Consider the following 20,223-nt stretch of genomic DNA (forward strand, 5'->3'; position numbering starts at 1 on the left):
AACAAGCTTTATGAGGCTCGACACGTCGTACCAATGTCTATTTTAAGAAGTATGTATATTTCCGTTTCAAAGCCACCCAAGCCTATTTCGATAACTCTTAATGTGCACGGGAAAAATATACGTAGCCTACAAGTTACTCGCAATTCGTTCCTTGCGTTTGGTATTTACATGGTAGTGAAAATTGGATAGCATTAATATCTCGTTTCATATCTCATTCAGTAACCGGTTAATGATAAAGTAAACCCCCAAAGCAGACCTCAACCAATAAGAATGCCCAAGCCCAAGACGCCACCGCCCCATGAAGATAGGGATCAAAAATGCAAATATCAATGACGGAGCATTCCATCAAAGCAAAAGATACAAGTGAATCGCACTTAAGCACGGGTAGTGAAGTCAACCTCGAGGGCAGATTCAATAGCAGCAGCCTTCTCACAGGTACAAGAAGCTAAAGTTCAAAGTTAACAAGGCATTCAAATCACATCTATAAAAGGAACCTAAAAACTCACCCTGAGGACGGCTACCACAGGCACAAGTCTCGCCAGCAACAGGCTTGTTCTCGCTCACGGCACGCTCACAGGTGCACTGGCCAGCTGGGCGAGAGCCTATTTCAAATATGTTAGTATATATGTAATTATCAGAATAGTGGAGTTTCACATACGGCATGAGCAGCGGGGACCAGATACGGTGTTCTCGGAGGCAGCCTTGTTGCAGCTGCAGTTGAGAGCGTCCTGCTGGCCGCAGGAGCACTTGGCCTGGGCGGCACAGACGCAGGAGCCATCTTGGGCGGTCTTGCAGCAAGTAGTAGTGGGGTGGACCATTTTGGCGGGTTGGTTTGATATGACGTAGTTTTTGAAGATTGAATGATGTTGATGAAGGCGAGAGGTTTGTGAGTTTGAAATATTGAAGAATGTCTTTTTCTTGGAATCGAGATGAGAATGTCTGAGAGAAAGAAAAATAATTGCACTGCTCCTACGAGTTCCTTTATACCACTTCGTCCGCATGCGTCAGAGGGTGGTGATTATCAATTGCTGGACTATGATTGGCCGGGAGAGATGGTACCACGTGATTCGGTGGTTTGTTTCGGTGGACGCTGATTGGCCCACAGTAGCGACGAACAAATACACGCCTCTTGAGTGGCTGTGAAGATGTGGCCTGACTGTCTACGTTGTACGGAGATTGTTGAAAGGGAATTTGATTACTTTTGTCTTGATTCTGATTCGATGGATAGGATTTAGATGACCAGGACCACGTTGGGTTAGACTTCTGTTTTGGGAGGCTTTATAGGGTATGCACGCAAGGGAACTATTGTTTAGTTGCATCCGGAGCTTAGACCTTAATAAGTCAGAATATATCATGTTGGTATGGAGTATGGAGTACAGACTACATAGTGAAGAATCAGACATTGAAATATTGATAGTGCCATAAAAGTAGATGCAAAAGAAATGTCAAAGATAAACGTGGTTTATTTGGTTTAAGTGAATTGTAGACTTGATGGTCTTGTCTGCTTCTATAACACAGTAGCATATCTATACCATTTCCACCTTTCACCCCGAGGCTATGCAGCGAGATCAGAAACAATTAATATTAGACAAAAACTGCCTCCCAGACAATGACGCTAGATTCCAGACCAGACCAGACCAAAAGAAACGCGACAGAAATGGAGAACAACATGGTGATATGGAATCAAATGAAGGGTGTAGATGCAGACAAGAAAAAGGGTTTAAAAAGATAGTTGATAACACAGGACACAGAAGAAAAACCCCCCCAAAAGAAAACCCAGAGACCAGAGACCAGAAATGGTGAACGCTATGAGAATGATTAATGATTAATACTCGCTGATGTAGATCGCGGATCTTTGGTTAACCCAGCTAACCAGTTAACCAGAAAGGCGGAGATGGGAGATGGGATGGAGATGAAGCAGGAGAGGTGGAAAGCAAAACGAGGATATCGTATAACAGACAAGTGGCAGCCAACTTTTTTTTTGTAAAGCCCACTGTCTTGCCCCTCCCCGCTTATTGTTGGATATAGTTGGGGTAGTTGTAAGGTGGCTCTGAAGTTGGGAGACTCAGAGTCGAGGTATTTGCTTGTGTATAGGGAATTGGTGTGCCCATTGGGCCTGTGGTGGCCTCGTAGGAATATGGCCGATAATCTTGTGCTGCCGAGACTGGCAGGTTCTGCATGGTGGCCATAGGTCGACCTTGGGTAGGTAATTGAGAGCCCATTCCAAGATTGTAGTTTTGTTGTTGGGGACCTATATAAAAATCATGTTAGAAAATCGTCTGAAGTCGAAAGGAGAAAAAAAAAACGAACCTAGATTGTGCATATCATAGGCAATATGTGGGTTTTGAGTATCTGTTGGTGACACCGAACCCTCGAATGATTGATGCTGATCATATGGTCCCAAGTTTCCTGGATGACGGGGTATAGCGTATTCCATAGGTCGTCTCATGTACGGTAGACCTGGTTGATTTGGCTGCGGTCCTGCGAAGCGATTGTGCATATGATACCCCGCATATGCTGACGGATGGGCGGATGCATCAGACAAACTGCTGGATCTAGTGATTGGGTAATCGTTGCGGATGGTTCTATGTAAATCGGACATGGAGGCAGATGCAGCAGGACGGAACATCATGTTTGACTGAGGCAGGCTGTCATTTCGTCCCGTCGAGGACATGTAGGTTCCTGCTGTTGATGCAGAGCTAAGAGGCGAGACGAGATATTCGTCTTCATTTGGTCGGGGATAGCAATCGGTACGCAGCGTTCTCAAAGTCCCGAAATCTGGATTTGGAGCGGCATAGCCTTGTGGAGATGCCACTGGCGTGGCACCTGATTGTTTGCCCTCAAAGGGCGTTCGGAGAACCTTTGTGGTATCGAAATCGTCAGGAAGGGCCCGAGATTTGAGCATTCTCTCCCGATCATTCGTAGTGAGACGCTTGAGCTTTGCTCGCCTGGCAGTCCATCCACGTTAGTCAATGACGAACGAATCCAAAACTAGATGAACAACCGCCCTACCTATTTTGGAACCAGACTTGCACTTGACGCGGGGTCAGTCCGGGGATTTCCCTCGACAGACGTTCTCGATGAGCCGCATCGGGGTGTGCCTGGCGAGTGAACTCGCTCATCAAAAAGCGGGTTTGGTTATGTGTTAAACTATACTTCTTGTCAGCCACAATGCGCGCTGTACTTCATAATTCCGACATTCGTACCGAAAACGTTTCATCTTCTTCTTCTCCATGGAAGGCGATCTATTGTCATCGCTACCCATGATATCCTTATCGTCATCAGGACTGATTGTCGATTCTCTCTCGTGGTCGTCTCTCGAGTCATGGCCCGAAAAGGATGAAATACCGGCCTCTTCATGATGACCGGGCCCGACCAGGGGCTGAACACTCGAAAAGACCCGCTGATTCAGACTCGGAATTTCCAACTTAACACGCGGCAGCATATCCTGTTTTGCGGCCTCCAATCGTTGGTTGACCGTATCCCGTGAAACATCTCTTCCCAAATACGGCGCTGAACCCATGCTGACAGGCTGTGCCACCGGGTTATTCAAGGCGTTCTCAGCCTTAAAACCAACTGGCTGCATCTCCACAGGACGAGCGGGAACGTGCACAGGAACAGGAACGCCAGGCTCCTCTTTTTTTGCATAGATAGTCGTGGTGAGATAGTCCTGGGCCCTAATGAAAGTCTATCGCTGTTTCGAGCTGATAGGTGAGAGGAAACAGCAGACAGGGGCGAAGGAACTGGTGAAGATAACGAAGGCAACCAAAGGCAAGGGCCACCGACTGACATGGTAAGGATCTAGTTTTTGGTATGTCTGGCCTGTATATTTGCCCTTACCCGTCAAAAAAATCGACAAATATGAAAGAACAAGAAAGAGAGTCGAGTCCAAGTTCAAGTTCAAGTCAAGTCTTTTCGTTAACAGAGAAACAATAGGAGAAATTCTAGCCCAAAAAGGAAACGGTAGACTCCCCCGATATGAGACGTTGGTGGGTCTGAAGTGCCGGTAAAAAAAAAGGATAAAAAAGGATTTCAGTGCAATTAAAAGTAGGGTTGACAGGAAAAGGGGATTAAAGGCGCCAAAAGGTCAGGTGAAAAGGAACCGGTGTGTTTCCCAGAGGAGAAAGGGAAAAAACAAGGCCCAAACGAAAAAAAGAGGATAAGACGTCAAGCGGGACAACTGTCTCCAGAGTCCTTTTTTTTTTTTTTTTTTTTCGATCTGAGATCGGTTCCGATTTTGATGATCTTTACGCAGCTGGGTAGTATAAGAGATTGTAGAAAGGCATCCACCAAAATGAAAATGTGGTACCTGGGACAATGCCGCTAGAGTAGGATCGACCGGAGATATCCTGTGAGGCAAAGAGGTCTTGATAGCCAAGGTAACAGTGGAAATACAGGGATATTAATAGGGTCCACAACGTTGGCCACTTTATAACAGCATGTATAACATATATATATACTTGTTCAACTTCTAAGAAGAGAATATCCAATTCCCCCATAGGAAAGAGAAAAAAAAGAAAGAAAAAAACACATTCAAATCATACAATACGGTTCGGCCAATTTGGCCAGATAAATTCTTTAGGTGGGCCGGGTGTGAGAACTAATGTACATATGTACGGAGTACAGTGTAAAAGTCCAACAGATTCGAGTCCACACAGATCAACGATCTATTTACCTGGGATGAAGATCCTATACTAAATGGTCTATAGTGGCAGCCGTTAACCTTGGGTAAAACAGAATACACAGCGTCAGAAACTAAAAGGATCGGCTCGGAGAATAAAATCGTTTCCGATCCAATGCCCGTATGCGGCCTAAAGCCCTTGTATCCATAAGGCGTCCCTGCATACGAAGTGATAGGTACGGGAAATTCCCAGAGCTATTTCGTAAGGGTAGAATATGACACTAGTCATTGAATCTTCATGGCGAATCGTCTGTAAGCTGAGAACTTTTCAGCTTGGGTAAAAGGAGAGGAAAGAAATGGGTCCTGCGGGACCTGAGACTTGGAGAGAAAGATAAAGGAGACAATGCCCTACTTGTATGTTTATATATATGTATATATATATATAAATATCTACTGTATATATTGATATATTGTCTGGTATATATAAGAAAGTATATGGAATTGACCGTGCTCGGATCTATACGGACAGAAAAAAAGAAAAGGTTCTACACGTTATGAAACAGAACGTGCCATGTGGAATAGAACCAGTCGGCTATGTTAGTGGCGTTGGGATCCATAAGCGGCACCCTAAGCCGGACCCTCGGGGCTATAGGAGAAAAAGACAGCCACTCAGAGAACTGCCCGCTACGCTCCAATTCGGAAAGAAGCGAAGAGTCGAGAGTGGAGATAAATGCCAGAAAAAGGAAAAAAGAAATATACGGTATAATATATGTATAATATGTATAATATGTATAATATAATTATATATAATAAATAGATTTAAAAACAGGAAATAACCAAGCCTGCATTAGCCAGCTGAAACTTGAAGGGGCTTAATCGCCTATAGAGCCTCTGAGACGAAGTTAGGTCCATTTCTTGATTTCCCAAGACAATAGCGGAATTTAGACCGTTTTTAGCGAGTTAGAATCCCACTCGGTAGTTGTTAGAGACTCCCCTGGAAATCTCCACAATGTGAAACAATTCAAGTCACAGAATGAGGCGTAAAAAAAAACATCAAAATCCGATGTGGGTCAAAGAAAATGGTACTGAAGAGCATCGGGTCGGATATCGGATAGGATTAATAGGCGAAAAAGGTCCTAGTTATCGCATATAGTATTAAGAGTTTGGCATATTCTGTGTTTTTTTTTCTTAGAAAATGAAACATACAAACACATACAAAACATAGAAAAGAGTATACAAAAAAAAACCACATTTTAAGTGGATCATTTGAGGAGAAAACTCGGAGCCGTTGGCGTTTCGATGTAGAGAGGCGGCCGAAAGTGTGACGATCGCTACGTAGTAAGAGAAAGAAACGTATGATGCACGTTGTCCTTCTAATCTCCCGGTGCGGGGAAAGATCGATCGAAACATTTAGCTTGATCTTTTTACTATGTTAAATACTCTTTCACCTTATATACCTTATATACCTTAGGTATATAAAAATATATACCTTTGTATATATATATATATATTTACAGATATAAACATATGATTTTATATAGTCATATAAAGGATTATATATATAAAGTACTTCATAGACCACCCCTATGTAGTACTCCCTATATGTACTCTACCCTATTTATTATTTATCATATTAAGTGGGTGACGCAAGCCGATCTCTTGGCGGGATTCGCTTTTACTTGATTAGAATTAATATAAAACAAAACCCCGGCACATTAGCCCGTGCAGTATAATACATATATATGTATTACATGGAGTACAAAGTACTAGAGAATGTATCTTCTGACAGTATTATACGAAAAGTATCGGAGTACGGAGTAGTAGTACTTTATATATACCAGATTGCCAAAACCAACAATCCTTAAATAGGACTAGATCGGGTCACAGTAATCCGAATAAACCGGTCCATATATCCTCCGTAGGTACTCCGTCTACGGAGTAGAGAATCAATAATTCCAAAGTCCCACATGGCCAGTGCATCAGATCGGACCACATACCGTTATATTCCATATGTCCACTGGTGGAGATCAAACTTGACGCTTGTGTCGATAGTGGTTCAGACGGTTGAATTTCCCATGTGGTTTGATTTTCCAGTGGAGTTGCTATGCATCGAACCCCAGGCGATCAGTGCGCGGTTTTCTTGTTCGCTTGCTCTTCTCGAACCCTATATTCTATATTGTGTTATATTGCACTATATTGCACTATATCGTCACGAACTACTCCATACTTTGAATTCTTCTGCGAAAAGGGGCTAAGTGGACAAAAAGGAAAAAAAAAGAGTGCCCACTTCTGCAACTAATGATTTCGATGGGGGCTTTTTTTTCCCGTGATCTCGCGTACAGAGTTATGTTTATACTATATTCCGGTAGATTTACTCCGTATTCTTTCTCCTTTTTTTTTTTTTTTGGATTGTTTCCAATGAAGCCACTTAATCTTACCCTAGTCTCTGATACAAAAATATATATAACAAAGAAATTGGGATAAAATGGAAAAGTGAAACATGGCTGCAACGCCAACGCCACTTGTCAGAAATTAGCGAGAACAACATAACGTGATTAATTCTTTCTACTTTACTTCATGCAGGAACCCTTTCAAGTCATTTGTATTAGAGTTGCCGATCAGTTAAAGAATCTTGGTCTCCACGTTATGTCCCTGGGGTATGAGCTTTCGTCGCTTGTGTTAGTGACCCGCTTCCCAAATGCTGGATTCAGGAGTCGTATGGGCCATAGGGGCCAATTGATTTTTTTTTGTTTCGGTTTAAGAGACATCTTTTTTTCAGATCCCGCTATGAAGCTAGCTGACCCTGAAGAAGGGGGGGGGGGATTCTTGAAAAAAAAAAAAAAAAAAAAAAAAAAAAAAAAAACAAGCTCGTGGAATAAGCCCGAATTAGGCAAAGATAAAGGGTTTGGACTCTCTTAGGAGAGATGACTCCCGAATGTACGGAGTACCGCTCTGATCGAAAAAAAACCAGCAAATGTGCTGAGTAATTCCCGATGTGTAGATAATGCAGGTGCACGGATGTAGTAATCTCCCAGATGGCAACGGCGTGATATCGATGCATGAAATCCTGCAAGTTGCCTTGATAATCTGGTTGTGTGGCTGGTACTGAGACGCCCATTGGGGGATTTTCTCCGGACAAAAGGGGGGTCAAAGCCAGCAAAAAATATTCTTCAAGCCACAATTCGGCTTTAGGTGGCAGAGTCTTTCGAGGCGTTAGAGGCGGCAAGGGCCTCTTCGTTGTCATCCGTGCTTGGATCTTGTTCTTTGCTGATGACGTCTTTGCTTTCAACTTGCATTTCCTGATCTGGGTCCTGGGAGAGATCCCGGGGAAGGTTCTGACCCTCAGATTGATCAGCCGTGTCGACTTTTCCCTCAACAGGCTCACTCGTTTCACCGGACTCTTTGGTTTCAATAGGCAAGTCCGGACTTTCATCGAGGGACTGGGGAAGATCCTTGGTATCACTAGAGGAACCGAGCTCATTGCTATCCTCAATCGCTGTAGCAGTTTCGAACAAGACCTGTAGATTGTTGTTGTCTCCAATTTTGTCGAATGCAGCGAGCTTTCCTTTTGCAGCAAGACGCAAGATTCGCCAGGACTTGCTGGCTTTAGCGCCCTCGGCAATCGCCTTGTCCTCGTCGGTCATCGCCATATCGATATCCATTTCATCATCCATGATGCCCTTCAAGAACGAGTCCGCGGAAGGAACGGTGTATCGGCCGGATTCCTTGAGACGTTCAATATTGGCGAGCGCCTCGGTGTCGGCAAGGAACTTCAAATCGAGAGAGCCCATCGGGGACAGACGAAGGCGTTTGTTGGCATAAGCTTTGGTGGCATGCTCGCGGGAAGCCGTGTACTCTGCTGCGGAGATGGCCGGGCGTTCAATCAATGGACAGCCCTCGGCTTTCCACCGCACCCAGTTCTTGTCTCGAGACAAGACCGTGTCCACCATGCGATAGTAGAACTTGCCCCCGGGCCCCTGTTGCAGATATCCCTCGATACCTTTTCGCGTGTTGGTCGCCCACTTGGTATCCTCCTCATTCAAAGTGAAACCGTAGAGAACGGACTTGTTCGTCGTATCGACCAGGCGTGATTTGGACTTGGATGTGAGGGAAAGCACAAAGTCAAGGAGAATAAGAGCCTGGACAAGAACGTGTCGTCGGAAGGCAGTATCGCTGATTTCGAGGTCAAACAGATCCCGGCTGGTCAAGTACTTCGGGTTGAAGCTGGTGGCGACTTCATTACCATCCGCGATGCGCTTGCGCTTGTTCGACTTGCGGGCATCTTCTGACGCTCGGGCCGAACTCTCATTTTCCATCTCAGTGTTGATGTTCTTGAATGCAGCTAGCGTAGCTTCCATTCCAGTCTTGAATGATGTAAATCGTTCCGCATCGAACACCTTGCTCGGTGCAGAGAAATAGGCCTGAAGGCTCCAGAAGAGCGGGTAGAGTGCATCCAGGTCAACGTCATCTGATTTCTTCTCATCATCAGTAGAAACAACAACCTTGGGCGCTTTTGATGTTTGCTGAGAAAGGGTCTCAGCCTGGCCCGCCGCTGCCTCTCCGGGTGCTGCAGGTTCAGTCCCTTCAGTCATTGCTGTATCCTGCTCCTGCTTCTCGGTAGGCTCTTTCGCAATCTCATCAAAAGTTGTGACATTCTCGGAGTGGAACTCGCCGCGCAGGTTAACCGAACTCTTGTCTCCAAGTGGGAAACTTTGGAAGAGATAGATAAACACCCGGCCGCAAAACACTGTATCTTCTGCGCGCGAGAGCCGGCGAAGAAGCTCGTTGCAGGATCGTAGAATGACTAAACTTTTCTGTTTGAAGTGCTTCTTTTGTGGGGTTAGCTTTGCGACAGATCCGGTAGATGAGGGGCCATGCTGACCTTGGTGTTCCTCTCCCTTCGGGACTCCAGGTAGTCAAACACCTTGCGGCAACCATTAATGGTTTGACTATCTAAGAGCTCTTCAATGAGCCAGAAAATCAGGCCGGGTTCGCATTGCTCTGGTGGTTGTTAGAGTTATAAGGAATGCGGATGGAGTGTGGAGACTGACCATTATCAGAAAAGATCGAGACAATGTCGAGGAGGTTCCAGATTTGAATGAAAGCGGGATCATCGATGGAAGTCGAGGCCTATGATGAACTGTTAACGATGCTCTGGGGACTAGAGCCTTGTATGGGCCGTACCAAGACACGATAGAACTTCTCACGAAACGCGATCTCCACGGCCGCAATCTTGGTCTGTGGGCTTAAATGCTTTGTAGCTTTATCATCCTCAGATGGTACTTGCCATATCGATTCGCCCAGGTGTGTTTCGGTCAAAGGCGGTTCGATCTGCTTGTCAGGCTTGACCTGCGCGGCGCGATCCAGGAGACTGTCCACTAGTCTTTTGTAGACCTGAACTCCCGCGACGTCCTCGTTCGCCATTTTGTGAAGTGTCTACCAAGGCGCCTTTGTAAGGGACCCTTGAGGGGTTGTCTCGAAAGTGTCGTCTCCGAGTGTGGTCTCGAGTGTGTTCGGAAGCGACTTCTCGATTGTCTGTTTAGGGGGACTTGGTATTTCCTTGGTTGCGGTCTTCAGCTTCTTCTCAAGTGTGACTTCAATCGTCTATTAAAAGACAGGTGACAGGAGGAGAAAGAAAGCTTAGATGGGTGTAGGAAGGAGGGAAACAAAGTGGTCGGATTGATTGAGAACTGCGGCTCGGCGGAACTCAAAGCCAAGACTTTTTTGAAAAGCTCCCCCAGCTTCACCAATTCAGATGTTCCCGACTGCGCCAATCCACCCCTCCTTGACCAACTCCAATTTATTAGGTTAAGGAAACTATTGACTCCTGCGATGGCGCAGAGTCTCGAATCCAGGCCTACAGTGGTGGACTTTCGTGAAGAAAGCCCGTGGGTACAACTAGCCAAGGCCCACTGGCTGAACACGAAGGTCCGCAAGGCCAAACCCGATGTCATCAAGAAGCAATTGTTGGATCCTTTGGAAGCAGAGGCTTTCAGCAGTCGCTCACTATTGATCCTCGAGAACTTGAACGTTCTTGAGAAGTACGTTCCCTCTAGTCATGCCTACAGGGCTAACGCTAACCTGCTCTCTAGATTCCTTTGGCCGACTTACACAGAGGATGCGTCTAATCATCATGTATTGTTGATTGCATTGATCGTCAGCGTAAAGCATCGCGAGCATTTACCGATATGGGGTGAGTCAATGCGACATGATCTATAACAGGGCAAAACTGACAGTTGCAGATATCTTCTCCGACCGCTCAGATGACTTCTCCAACCTCTTCCACCGTATTCTCTCGATGAGCATTGATCATTCACTTCCGACTCGCTCTCGACTCTCTATCATATCGTTTATCATCAGTGCCTTCCAGTCGCTCGAGAATGTCCTGATCCGCAAAGAATGTGCGCCCCTCGTTTCTATCTCGGTCTGGCACAATCTGGCCAGTGAGGACACTAGGGATCGTATTATTGCAAAGGCACCGACACTGAAAAAGGCATGGAGAGCCTCTGTGAAGCGATACGAGGCTGGAGATGAAGCGGCCAAAGCAAAGATGCGCTTCGAACGTTCATGGCTGTATACAATGCTCTTGGATTTCCTTCATAGATTGAATGGACCTGAAAAGGACCAGGCTGAGAACTTGTTATACTGTGAACGTTTCCTTGAGCTCTTGGTTGATCTCGAAAGCCAGCTTCCTACTAGGCGTTACGTGAACACGTTGTTGAAGGATCTCAACCTTCTGTCGATTATTCGCCTTTCACAGCTCTACCGTGTGCCTGATAATGCCCTTCTACGTGACTTCCATAGCCTTCTCAAACATTTTGTCGAATTTGCACTTGATGACTACTCTGGCGAGGCTCTTTCTCCACAGGGAGTCTACGACCTGCATTGCCAGGAATTGGCCCAGTTGCAAAGAACCTCGATGAAGTTCTTCAAAGACAAGCTCACGATTCTCGCGCTGTCTAATATGGGATCAATTGAGCAGCGAGCGGATCTAGAGGGACAGCTATCTTCTCTAGACGAGTCGGAGCTCCAGAGTCTTTGCTCTCACCTAGGATTCCGCACAAGCTACCCAAAATCATCGAACGTGACTCCAGACCGTCAGTTCTATCTGGAAGTTTTGGCATCTTATTATGAACGCAAGATACCCTTCCAAGAAGCTGTTGAGAAGTTGAGTCCACTTCCGACGGAGGAAACCCTCTACGACCCGGCCTTGTTGAGAAATGAGACATACGACGGATCGAGGCCTCTGGCAATCCCAAAGTTGAATCTCCAGTATCTGAGTCTCGGAGATTTCCTTTGGCGCTCCTTCCTTCTCTACCGATCGGAAGCATTCTTCCAAATCCGCAAGGACATGGAGTCCCTCGTTAAACGCATGCAGCCAAAGGCAGCACGTGACGGAAGCTTAAACTTTGAGGGATTCTCTCGAATGGCTATTCCAATTTCGAAGCCTGCTATTATTGATGTCGCACCTCCAAAGGTCGGGGCAACAAACCCGGCTTTTGTTCGAGCCGAGATCGCAATAGAGGTGGGACGGCTTGCAGATAATGTTAGGAGGGAATGGGACTCACTCCGTCCTGATGACGTCGTCTATCTTTTGGCCGTCCAGTCCAGTTCGTCACAGTCAGAACAAGGTGCATCTGAAGGCCCTCGGATGATCCATCTTCGAACGGCCGAGATCGTACAGGTACTTGACGAGCAAGGCCGCGCATTGCGACAATATCCTGGCCAGACAAATGGCTCTCAGTCTAGGGCACGATCGAGGAGATTGATCGTCAATTTGGATGCGGCTGCATTTAAAGCCGATAAGGACCAACAGGCCCACGGCAAACCGGACATTTACCCCCTCATCAACGTGGTTGCACGGAGAAAGGGTAGGGAGAATAACTTCAAGTCAATTCTGCAGACGATGCAAAAGCTTATTGTCTCTGACATGACGCTTCCTTCCTGGATTCAGGACATCTTCCTGGGCTATGGGGATCCAGCTAGTGCTCGATACACGCAGCTACCAAACCGACTTAGCACTGTAGACTTCCGAGACACATTTTTGGACTGGTCTCATTTGGTAGAAAGCTTCCCGGGCATTGAACCTTCGGGGGCTGAGAATGCCAGCTTTGGCCCGCCCTACGTTATTGAATATGTTAACCAAGAGCCTGCAGCGGAGAATCCCGCGCCGAAGAAGCGACGCCGGGAGCAAGCCGCAGAGACAGAGTTTGCACCTAGCAGTATGCGTGTTTCCACATACAAGCCACCAAACCCTGGCCCTTACCCGGTCGACGCTCCCAAGTTGAACAAAATTCGATTTACCCCCGCCCAAGTGGAAGCCATCGCATCTGGAACGCAGCCAGGACTCACCGTCATCGTGGGACCACCTGGTACTGGAAAGACTGATGTCACCACCCAAATCATTAACAACATTTACCACAACTTCCCAAATGAACGGACGCTGCTCATTGCCCACAGCAACCAAGCCCTGAATCAACTATTCCAGAAAATTATTGCTCTTGATATTGATGAACGGCACTTACTACGATTGGGTCACGGTGAGGAGGAATTGGAGACTGATTCCAACTATAGCAAGTATGGACGAGTTGAATCCTTCCTTGACAACCGCAATCACTATCTGTCAGAAGTGATGCGCTTGGCAGCATCGATCGGGGTCGAGGGTGCTCATGGAAATTCATGCGAGACTGCAGGTTACTTCAATACAGTCTACGTGCAGCCAACATGGGCCAAATTCTGGGATCACGCCAATTCCGAAGGAACATCAAATGAAGAGATTGTCGCATCCTTCCCGTTCCAAGCATACTTTGCAAATGCTCCACAGCCCCTATTCGAAGCTGATGCCATAAAAGAGGCGATCATCGACACCGCTGCAGGTTGCCAACGCCACATTGCTCGAATCTTCTCTGAGCTAGAAGACATCCGGCCATTCGAGATCTTGAGACAGCCTCGCGATAAAGCGAACTATCTCCTAGTGAAGGAGGCCCGAATCATCGCGATGACCTCGACCCATGCAGCTATGCGGCGGCAAGAAATTGCAGATCTAGGTTTCCACTACGATAACGTGGTGATGGAAGAAGCTGCGCAGATTACTGAAGTTGAAAGTTTCATCCCCAACGCTCTGCAAAACATGAAGAACGGCGAACTTCCTCTCAAGCGTGTTGTTCTCTGTGGTGACCACTACCAGAACTCACCCATCATTCAGAACATGGCTTTCCGTCAATATGCCCACTTCGAGCAAAGTCTCTTCTTGCGACTGGCGCGATTGGGTGTCCCAGTAATCAACCTGGATAAGCAGGGACGCGCACGGTCCAGCATTGCAGAGCTTTTCCGCTGGCGGTACAAGGAACTCGGAGATCTTCCAGTGGTTGAAACCGCCCCCGAGTACCAGCAGGCCAATGCCGGTTTCCAGTTCGACTACCAATTTATCAATGTCCCTGACTACCAGGGCTCTGGAGAGCGAGAACCGACACCTCACTTTATCCAGAATCTGGGTGAAGCGGAGTATGCAGTGGCCATGTATCAGTACATGCGACTCTTGGGATACCCTGCTTCCAAAATCTCCATCTTAGCCACGTATGCTGGGCAGACAGCTTTGATTCGGGATGTATTGAGTCACCGCTGTGGCAAGAACCCCATGTTTGGAATGCCCAAGATTGTGACGACAGTGGATCGCTACCAGGGAGAGCAGAATGATTGTGAGTTGACTTCCAAAGCATATTTACATCACTTAGCATTAGAATTACTAACATTACTCTAGATGTGATTCTTTCTCTCACCAGAACCCGCAGTGTTGGATACCTGCGCGACGTCCGCCGTCTGACTGTAGCTCTCTCCCGCGCACGACTGGGTCTGTACATTTTCGGCCGACGGGAAGTCTTCGAATCATGCTACGAGCTCAAGCCTGCATTCGACCTTCTTCTGCAACGACCGGATAAGCTCATGCTCGCGCCTGGTGAGATGTTCCCGTCCTCGCGGGAAGCCAGCGCCGCCGTTGAGGGCACGCCGATGGAGAGTGTTGAGCACCTTGGACAGTATGTGTTTGAGATGACGCAGGCCAAGATTAAGGCTATGGGTGATGGAGATATTACCATTGGGGATGCGACGCCGGCTGGCGAGGATGGCTATTTGGATGAGGATGAGGCTATGGAGGCTGATGATGGAGATGAAGATATTGTATGAGTTGTTTCGCAAATCAAAATGGTAACAGCAGCACTCAATAAAGGAGTATGTTGGGTCTCTATGTTTTCTGCTTTGTATTCCGAGGGGCTCTTGAATGCAATGAACTTGCGTAACATTTCTTGTCTCGGGCAAAATGGTATAGTATAATCTGGGGATATGAACAGACTTATTGTTGTGCTCTATAATTAGTCTTCTCTCTGATGGCTCGGATTTGTTGCTTCGATGTCAACCGATCTTTTCTTTGGCCATCTTCATGACTTCAAGTAGATATGAGACTTGATCGACTAAAACGCTCCGGTTTCATATATCGTAATACCCAAGTTTGCTCTCATTGGTCCTTGTGCTTGTTCATTTCCTCCACAATGTTATTGGGGTCTTTCCAAGCCTGGGTCACGTACCTAAGGGATATTAGTAATTTATTTTCGAAAATAAGATGGGGTACATACTTCGTGTGGCTCCCACGGGCAACAATGTGACCATCGGGGTTCGTGAACTTGATGTTTGTGAAAGCAAGGGTCTTGCCAACTAGTTACAGCTAGTTAGTTGATGGCGAACATATGCAGCAAAAGATATGCAGTCAAGTCAGGAGCGTACATTTATCACATGTCACCTCCTGATGTCGAAAGTTAGTACCCATTTGGTAAGATTGAGACTGAGAGGAATAGTGATAGTGAGACGGGGAAAGACATACAGCCAAGATTCGGTCACCAACTTTGCCACCTGAATTCAAGTACGTGACTTGAGAGACAATTTTATTAGAAACAGAGAAGTCAAGCGTGATAGCTAATTCATAGACTTACCATTCAGGTCCGTTGACACACCAGTCGCGAACAAGCCGCGAGATGCCACAGCTAACGAACCTCCGAGGTCCACTAGAGCAGAGTTTAGCCAAGTGTCACAAATTCTGTGTCACATACAAGGATATCTTACCCATGCTTGCAATGGTGCCTCCATGGAGGATATTCAGGCGGTTCTAAAGATATACATGTCAGAGACGAACGTTCTATGCAAGAAGTTGGGTCTTTAAGAAGACCTTAGAAAAATCTGCTGGAGAAATTGCAACCCAAGAAGACGTACTGTATGCTGCTTTTCAATATCCAGCTCAAAGTTGACTACACCGGGCCTGGCAGCTGTAACACGGAGCTATAGTAGAGGTCAGCGATAAGTTTATCAACCATTTAACCGACTCAGACTTACATTATTCAACAGCCTTCAGCAAAATTGAAATGAGATGTTAGTTCTTCTCTAATATCTCGAAGGTAGAGAGGCAAGTTGGGACAATTCCATACCGAGGCTCCAGACCCGAGGTAGCTCGGAAAGATTCCCATACCTATAGATAGCAGTATTGTGTGAGTGAGAAGGGAATTATAGGTGATCAAGGTCCTAATAATTACCGAGCGGACAAATTTAAGAGAAGCCATTTCTCAAAAGTGACAAATGTTCTGGAGATGTAATGATATAGGGAGAGTTAACAAGTCCAATGTTGTAGACCTGGCGGGAGCACCCCGGAGTTGCACTTTGTTGCCGCTTCGGTCACCGTACCAGCGTCATTTCATTCAACCACTTCACCTGGACAGCTCATTCTTTTCAGTTGCTTGAGAAGTTGGTTTCTCACAGCTCACCATGGCGAGTGCAACATCCCGCCCTCTGGAGTACCTAGAAGGGCTTCCCGGGACAACTTTTTATAAGCTATACCAACAGCCGTCCACAGCTCTTGCGATCTTCCGGCGCATGCTGCCCGATCTAGGTACATTGAGCTCACCCAAACAGAAGGGAATATTGCGCTAACAGTGAATATAGCAAAATGCTTTGTGATGGCTCTCCTTTACCTAAAAGACCCTCTCCCAACAGCTGATCTGGAAGTTTGGGTTAACTCAGAGAGCAAGAAGTGAGTGGTTTATCTGATAGGTCTGGCTCCAGTCATTACTAACCGTGTTCACATAAGGGAACGGGATAATGCAATCTCAATATTGGGTCGACTTCACATTTTATCTACGACTCTCACAGGTGAAAATGTCCGGGCGTACATGGTCACCAACCCATTCGCTGCTTCGCTTCGACAAGCTCTGACGGGCGCCGAGAACTCGCACTCTTTCGGTGTATTCTCCCAAGCCCCGGCACACAATCTGACATCGATCGCCGATTTGGACGAATATGCTAGACGACAGTGGGAAGGAGTTATGGGGTACATGGTTGGAACAAGTGCCTTGAGTGGACAGCGCGATGTGGTCAATTTGAGCAAGGGTGTCAAACAGCTTCTTCAAGCAGGACACCTAGTTGAGATCCGAGGCAATCGTGTCGACATCACCAAAGACGGGTTCGGATTTGTGCTCCAGGACGTGAACACCCAGGTCTGGCATATCTTGATTCTTTATGTCGAGAGTGCCGAGGCCATCGGCATGGATAGCGTCGAGGTTCTATCGTTCCTTTTCCTCCTGAGCAGCCTGGAACTCGGATCGTCTTATGAAAAGAGCCATATGACACCCAACCAACTTCGAACTCTTACAGATCTCGCCGATTTTGGTATTATTTACCAGGAAGACGCTGACGCGACGCGCTTTTATCCCACCCGTCTCGCTACTACACTTACATCCGACTCGAGCGCTCTGAGCAACCCAGTCACAGGATCTCTCAATGGGCCAATGGGGCCGTCTAGTGGACCTAGCTCCGGGTTCATCATCATTGAAACCAACTACCGACTCTACGCCTATACCTCATCACCCCTACAAATATCCCTCATCTCCCTCTTTACAAACCTCAAGTACCGCTTCCCCAATCTGGTCACGGGAAAAATTACTAGGCAGTCTGTCCGCCGAGCCATCGAGATGGGAATTACTGCTGATCAAATCATCTCGTACCTATTATCGCACGCGCACCCACAGCTGCGGAAACACAGCGCTGCTCAACCCAACGGCAAGGGTGTGCCAGCATCTGTGCTCCCGCCTACCGTCACAGATCAGATCAGACTGTGGCAGCTGGAGCGGGACCGTCTCCGGGCCACAGCGGGCTTTTTGTTCAAGGATTTCACCAGCTTGACCGAATATCAGGCCCCTTGCCAGTATGCCGCGGAGATTGGCGTGCTGGTTTGGAAGTCAGATCGGAAACGCATGTTCTTTGTCACGAGGCATGAACAGGTGGCTGCATTTTTGCGGAGTCAAAAGGTTGGCGCGAAGTAACATACTAGTTATGCAAGGCATAGGACTTCAGTCATTTATGGATTTGAAAGAGCAGGAAACAATATCTTCGGGGTGTTATGGATACTAGAAAGCATGTTACGAAATCACGACCCATGGCCGTTTACACGGCCGTAATATAAAAATTGTACAATAAGCAATGAAAGAAGATTTATGATCAAAAGAGAACGAATGCAGTTGACTTTCAATAGATAGAAAGCTAGGATCTGCACATGTGCTACCTATACCCCAAAAACATTCTACTTGACCTATAAACAACAACCATAGGCGCAGGCTATATATACACATTTTCATTGAAATATTTACCGCCCTATACACCAATTTCCTGCTTAAAAGTCGCCCATTCACCATCCCCAACCATCTTCCGATAACTAACATAAGCACGCCCATCAACCTCATCCGGCAGGATAACCCTAACATCTGAGACCCTCGCCTCGGCCGGCACCTTAGGCACAAGCAAATCCTCATCATCAGGCAGAATACGCCCAACGGGCGAATTAAGACAGACATAATCAGCATAAAAATCACCCTCTTCAACCTTAATAATCTCTTCCAAGACATCCGCCAAGAAAGAACCATTCCACAGCCCCTCCCGATGCGGCGCAGCCCTCAACGCCCTCACAGCCTGCCGCCGGATCCGTGGGACACGACATTTAAGAGCCGTGTAGTACAAAGGCGGGACGTACCCCATCTCAACGGTGAACCCGTTCTTACCACAGTCTGGTGCCCGCAGGTAGTAGTTGAGTAAGTCAGATTTTTCGAGAAGTTCTAGTAGAGAAGTTTCTAAGATCGCGTCCGCGTCGGACATCGTCTTGAAGTTTTTGAACATGGCTTTCAGGTCGTCGGGTGCATTGGCTAGCTTAGAGATGTCTTCTTTGCGGAAGCTTGCTGCTACCCAGCCTTTCCATAAATCGAGGAAGCTGGTCAATATACTGATGAAGGTCTCAGTGTAAGTGTCGAAGACCAGCTCTGACTCGGGTTCTTCTGGCGAGAGGCAGACTGAGGCCATTACTGTGGCCATTTTGTGATGCACATTTATGAGGAGGTAGCCCATATGGTCCTTTCCAGATATCTTCTTGATTTCGAGGCGTGCGACTGAGGCGGTGTATGTTTTGCGCCAGAGGGATAGGTCTGCGAGAATTTTGCTTTGTGTGATGAGCATTTGTCGCTTGCTGGTTGGTGTCTGGGATGAGTGATTGTCGTAGTGATGGCCTTTTAAGCAGTAGACTCTGTTCAAGAGGTCGTCTAGGCTGCGTCTTGCTTCCAGGAGTGAGGTGAATGTGTAAGGGAGAATGGCGGTTCGTGGATCTTTTGTTACAATGTATACGTGTGAACGTATGTGGCCGAACATGGCTGATTGAATGCCTAGTCGGATATAGGCGTCGACAAGGGCGTTGTAGGCAAAGTCCTCTTCGGGGGATAGAATGGTCGGGAGCATGGATGGCAGGGGACGTGGGGATATATCAGAGAGGAGCTTCATGCCATATTGGAGATGTGCACTCCCCGTTTGATACTGGCCCCGCATGTATTCTAGGGTGATAAAAAGCATGCACGTAATCAGTGCTACTCGAAGAGAGTGGCTATTATTGGTTGTGTTGCTGCGTAGGTGTTGAATTGCCTTGTTATATTGCCGAAGAGTGAAACACTCTTCGTCGTATTTATCCGGCGTAGCGGTATATCGCTGCTGGAACCGATGAGTGGACGACAAGGCAATGACAGCATGGCGCACAGCGGGTTCCTGTGTGCTAGCTTGAAAAATTAAGGTCTCCCAGAAGTCAGATGGAAAAAGACCGGCGAACTTCTTTGCCGTTCGTTTGATCAGCCAGTCAAAGCACATTTGTTCCTCGTGGCTGAGGTTACCGACTGGAACCGGTGTACAGTAGGTTGATAGAGCACGGTTGCTATGTGGCTGCCCGTAGGGACTTCCGCCTCCTCCCCAAATGCCATAACCATCACAGACTCGACTGGTTGATACACAGCGTCGGCAAGCTGGTCGGCCTTCGTCACATTTGACCCGGCGGATTCTTGATCCAGTTAGGAAGTACTAGAATGAGGAAAGGCAAATACTTACTTGCAGGTCTTGCACCCCGTTTTGGCCTTTTTTCGGGTTAATATGATGTGCCTGTCCATATCAGCAGTTTGACCTCGGGAGGAATCAAAGGAACAATAATCTCAAGACTCCGGGAGAATATCAAAGTGGGTTCCGAGGCTCTTGGCAGATTGTCG

General features: G+C 47.0%; 7 protein-coding genes across 7 annotated transcripts; 2 read left to right on the forward strand and 5 right to left on the reverse strand.

The window, feature by feature from the left end:
• Nucleotides 1-374: 374 nt before the first annotated feature.
• Nucleotides 375-818, reverse strand: N7479_004397 (putative copper resistance protein Crd2; the record flags this gene model as incomplete). The annotated part of the gene is made up of 3 exons (XM_057252094.1): nucleotides 375-445; nucleotides 507-602; nucleotides 659-818. 3 exons carry the CDS (start codon nucleotides 816-818, stop codon nucleotides 375-377), a joined length of 327 nt encoding a protein of 108 aa, XP_057111419.1.
• A 1,194-nt stretch (nucleotides 819-2,012) lies between these two features.
• N7479_004398 (homeobox domain-containing protein) lies at nucleotides 2,013-3,792 on the reverse strand (the record flags this gene model as incomplete). Its single annotated transcript, XM_057252095.1, has 5 exons — nucleotides 2,013-2,251; nucleotides 2,311-2,948; nucleotides 3,013-3,150; nucleotides 3,207-3,677; nucleotides 3,731-3,792. The coding sequence occupies 5 exons, from the start codon at nucleotides 3,790-3,792 to the stop codon at nucleotides 2,013-2,015; spliced, it is 1,548 nt and encodes a 515-aa protein (XP_057111420.1).
• Nucleotides 3,793-7,809: 4,017 nt separating this feature from the next.
• Nucleotides 7,810-10,045, reverse strand: N7479_004399 (THO complex subunit THO1/HPR1; the record flags this gene model as incomplete). The annotated part of the gene is made up of 4 exons (XM_057252096.1): nucleotides 7,810-9,450; nucleotides 9,504-9,622; nucleotides 9,673-9,751; nucleotides 9,806-10,045. 4 exons carry the CDS (start codon nucleotides 10,043-10,045, stop codon nucleotides 7,810-7,812), a joined length of 2,079 nt encoding a protein of 692 aa, XP_057111421.1.
• A 408-nt stretch (nucleotides 10,046-10,453) lies between these two features.
• On the forward strand, nucleotides 10,454-14,803 carry N7479_004400 (RNA helicase aquarius; the record flags this gene model as incomplete). Its single annotated transcript, XM_057252097.1, has 4 exons — nucleotides 10,454-10,662; nucleotides 10,714-10,814; nucleotides 10,864-14,319; nucleotides 14,382-14,803. 4 exons carry the CDS (start codon nucleotides 10,454-10,456, stop codon nucleotides 14,801-14,803), a joined length of 4,188 nt encoding a protein of 1,395 aa, XP_057111422.1.
• Nucleotides 14,804-15,131: 328 nt separating this feature from the next.
• On the reverse strand, nucleotides 15,132-16,224 carry N7479_004401 (PaaI family thioesterase; the record flags this gene model as incomplete). Its single annotated transcript, XM_057252098.1, has 10 exons — nucleotides 15,132-15,201; nucleotides 15,250-15,328; nucleotides 15,398-15,416; nucleotides 15,495-15,541; nucleotides 15,604-15,675; nucleotides 15,734-15,776; nucleotides 15,881-15,946; nucleotides 16,001-16,013; nucleotides 16,093-16,133; nucleotides 16,198-16,224. 10 exons carry the CDS (start codon nucleotides 16,222-16,224, stop codon nucleotides 15,132-15,134), a joined length of 477 nt encoding a protein of 158 aa, XP_057111423.1.
• A 202-nt stretch (nucleotides 16,225-16,426) lies between these two features.
• On the forward strand, nucleotides 16,427-17,979 carry N7479_004402 (TFIIH/NER complex subunit TFB2; the record flags this gene model as incomplete). The annotated part of the gene is made up of 3 exons (XM_057252099.1): nucleotides 16,427-16,550; nucleotides 16,604-16,691; nucleotides 16,749-17,979. 3 exons carry the CDS (start codon nucleotides 16,427-16,429, stop codon nucleotides 17,977-17,979), a joined length of 1,443 nt encoding a protein of 480 aa, XP_057111424.1.
• A 328-nt stretch (nucleotides 17,980-18,307) lies between these two features.
• Nucleotides 18,308-20,127, reverse strand: N7479_004403 (Zn(II)2Cys6 transcription factor; the record flags this gene model as incomplete). The annotated part of the gene is made up of 2 exons (XM_057252100.1): nucleotides 18,308-20,021; nucleotides 20,069-20,127. 2 exons carry the CDS (start codon nucleotides 20,125-20,127, stop codon nucleotides 18,308-18,310), a joined length of 1,773 nt encoding a protein of 590 aa, XP_057111425.1.
• Between the last annotated feature and the right edge of the window lie 96 nt (nucleotides 20,128-20,223).

The sequence above is a fragment of the Penicillium vulpinum genome (genome assembly GCF_028829585.1).
Source record: "Penicillium vulpinum strain IBT 29486 chromosome Unknown utg000002l_segment0_segment0, whole genome shotgun sequence".
In the NCBI taxonomy this organism is placed as follows: Eukaryota; Fungi; Ascomycota; class Eurotiomycetes; order Eurotiales; family Aspergillaceae; genus Penicillium; species Penicillium vulpinum.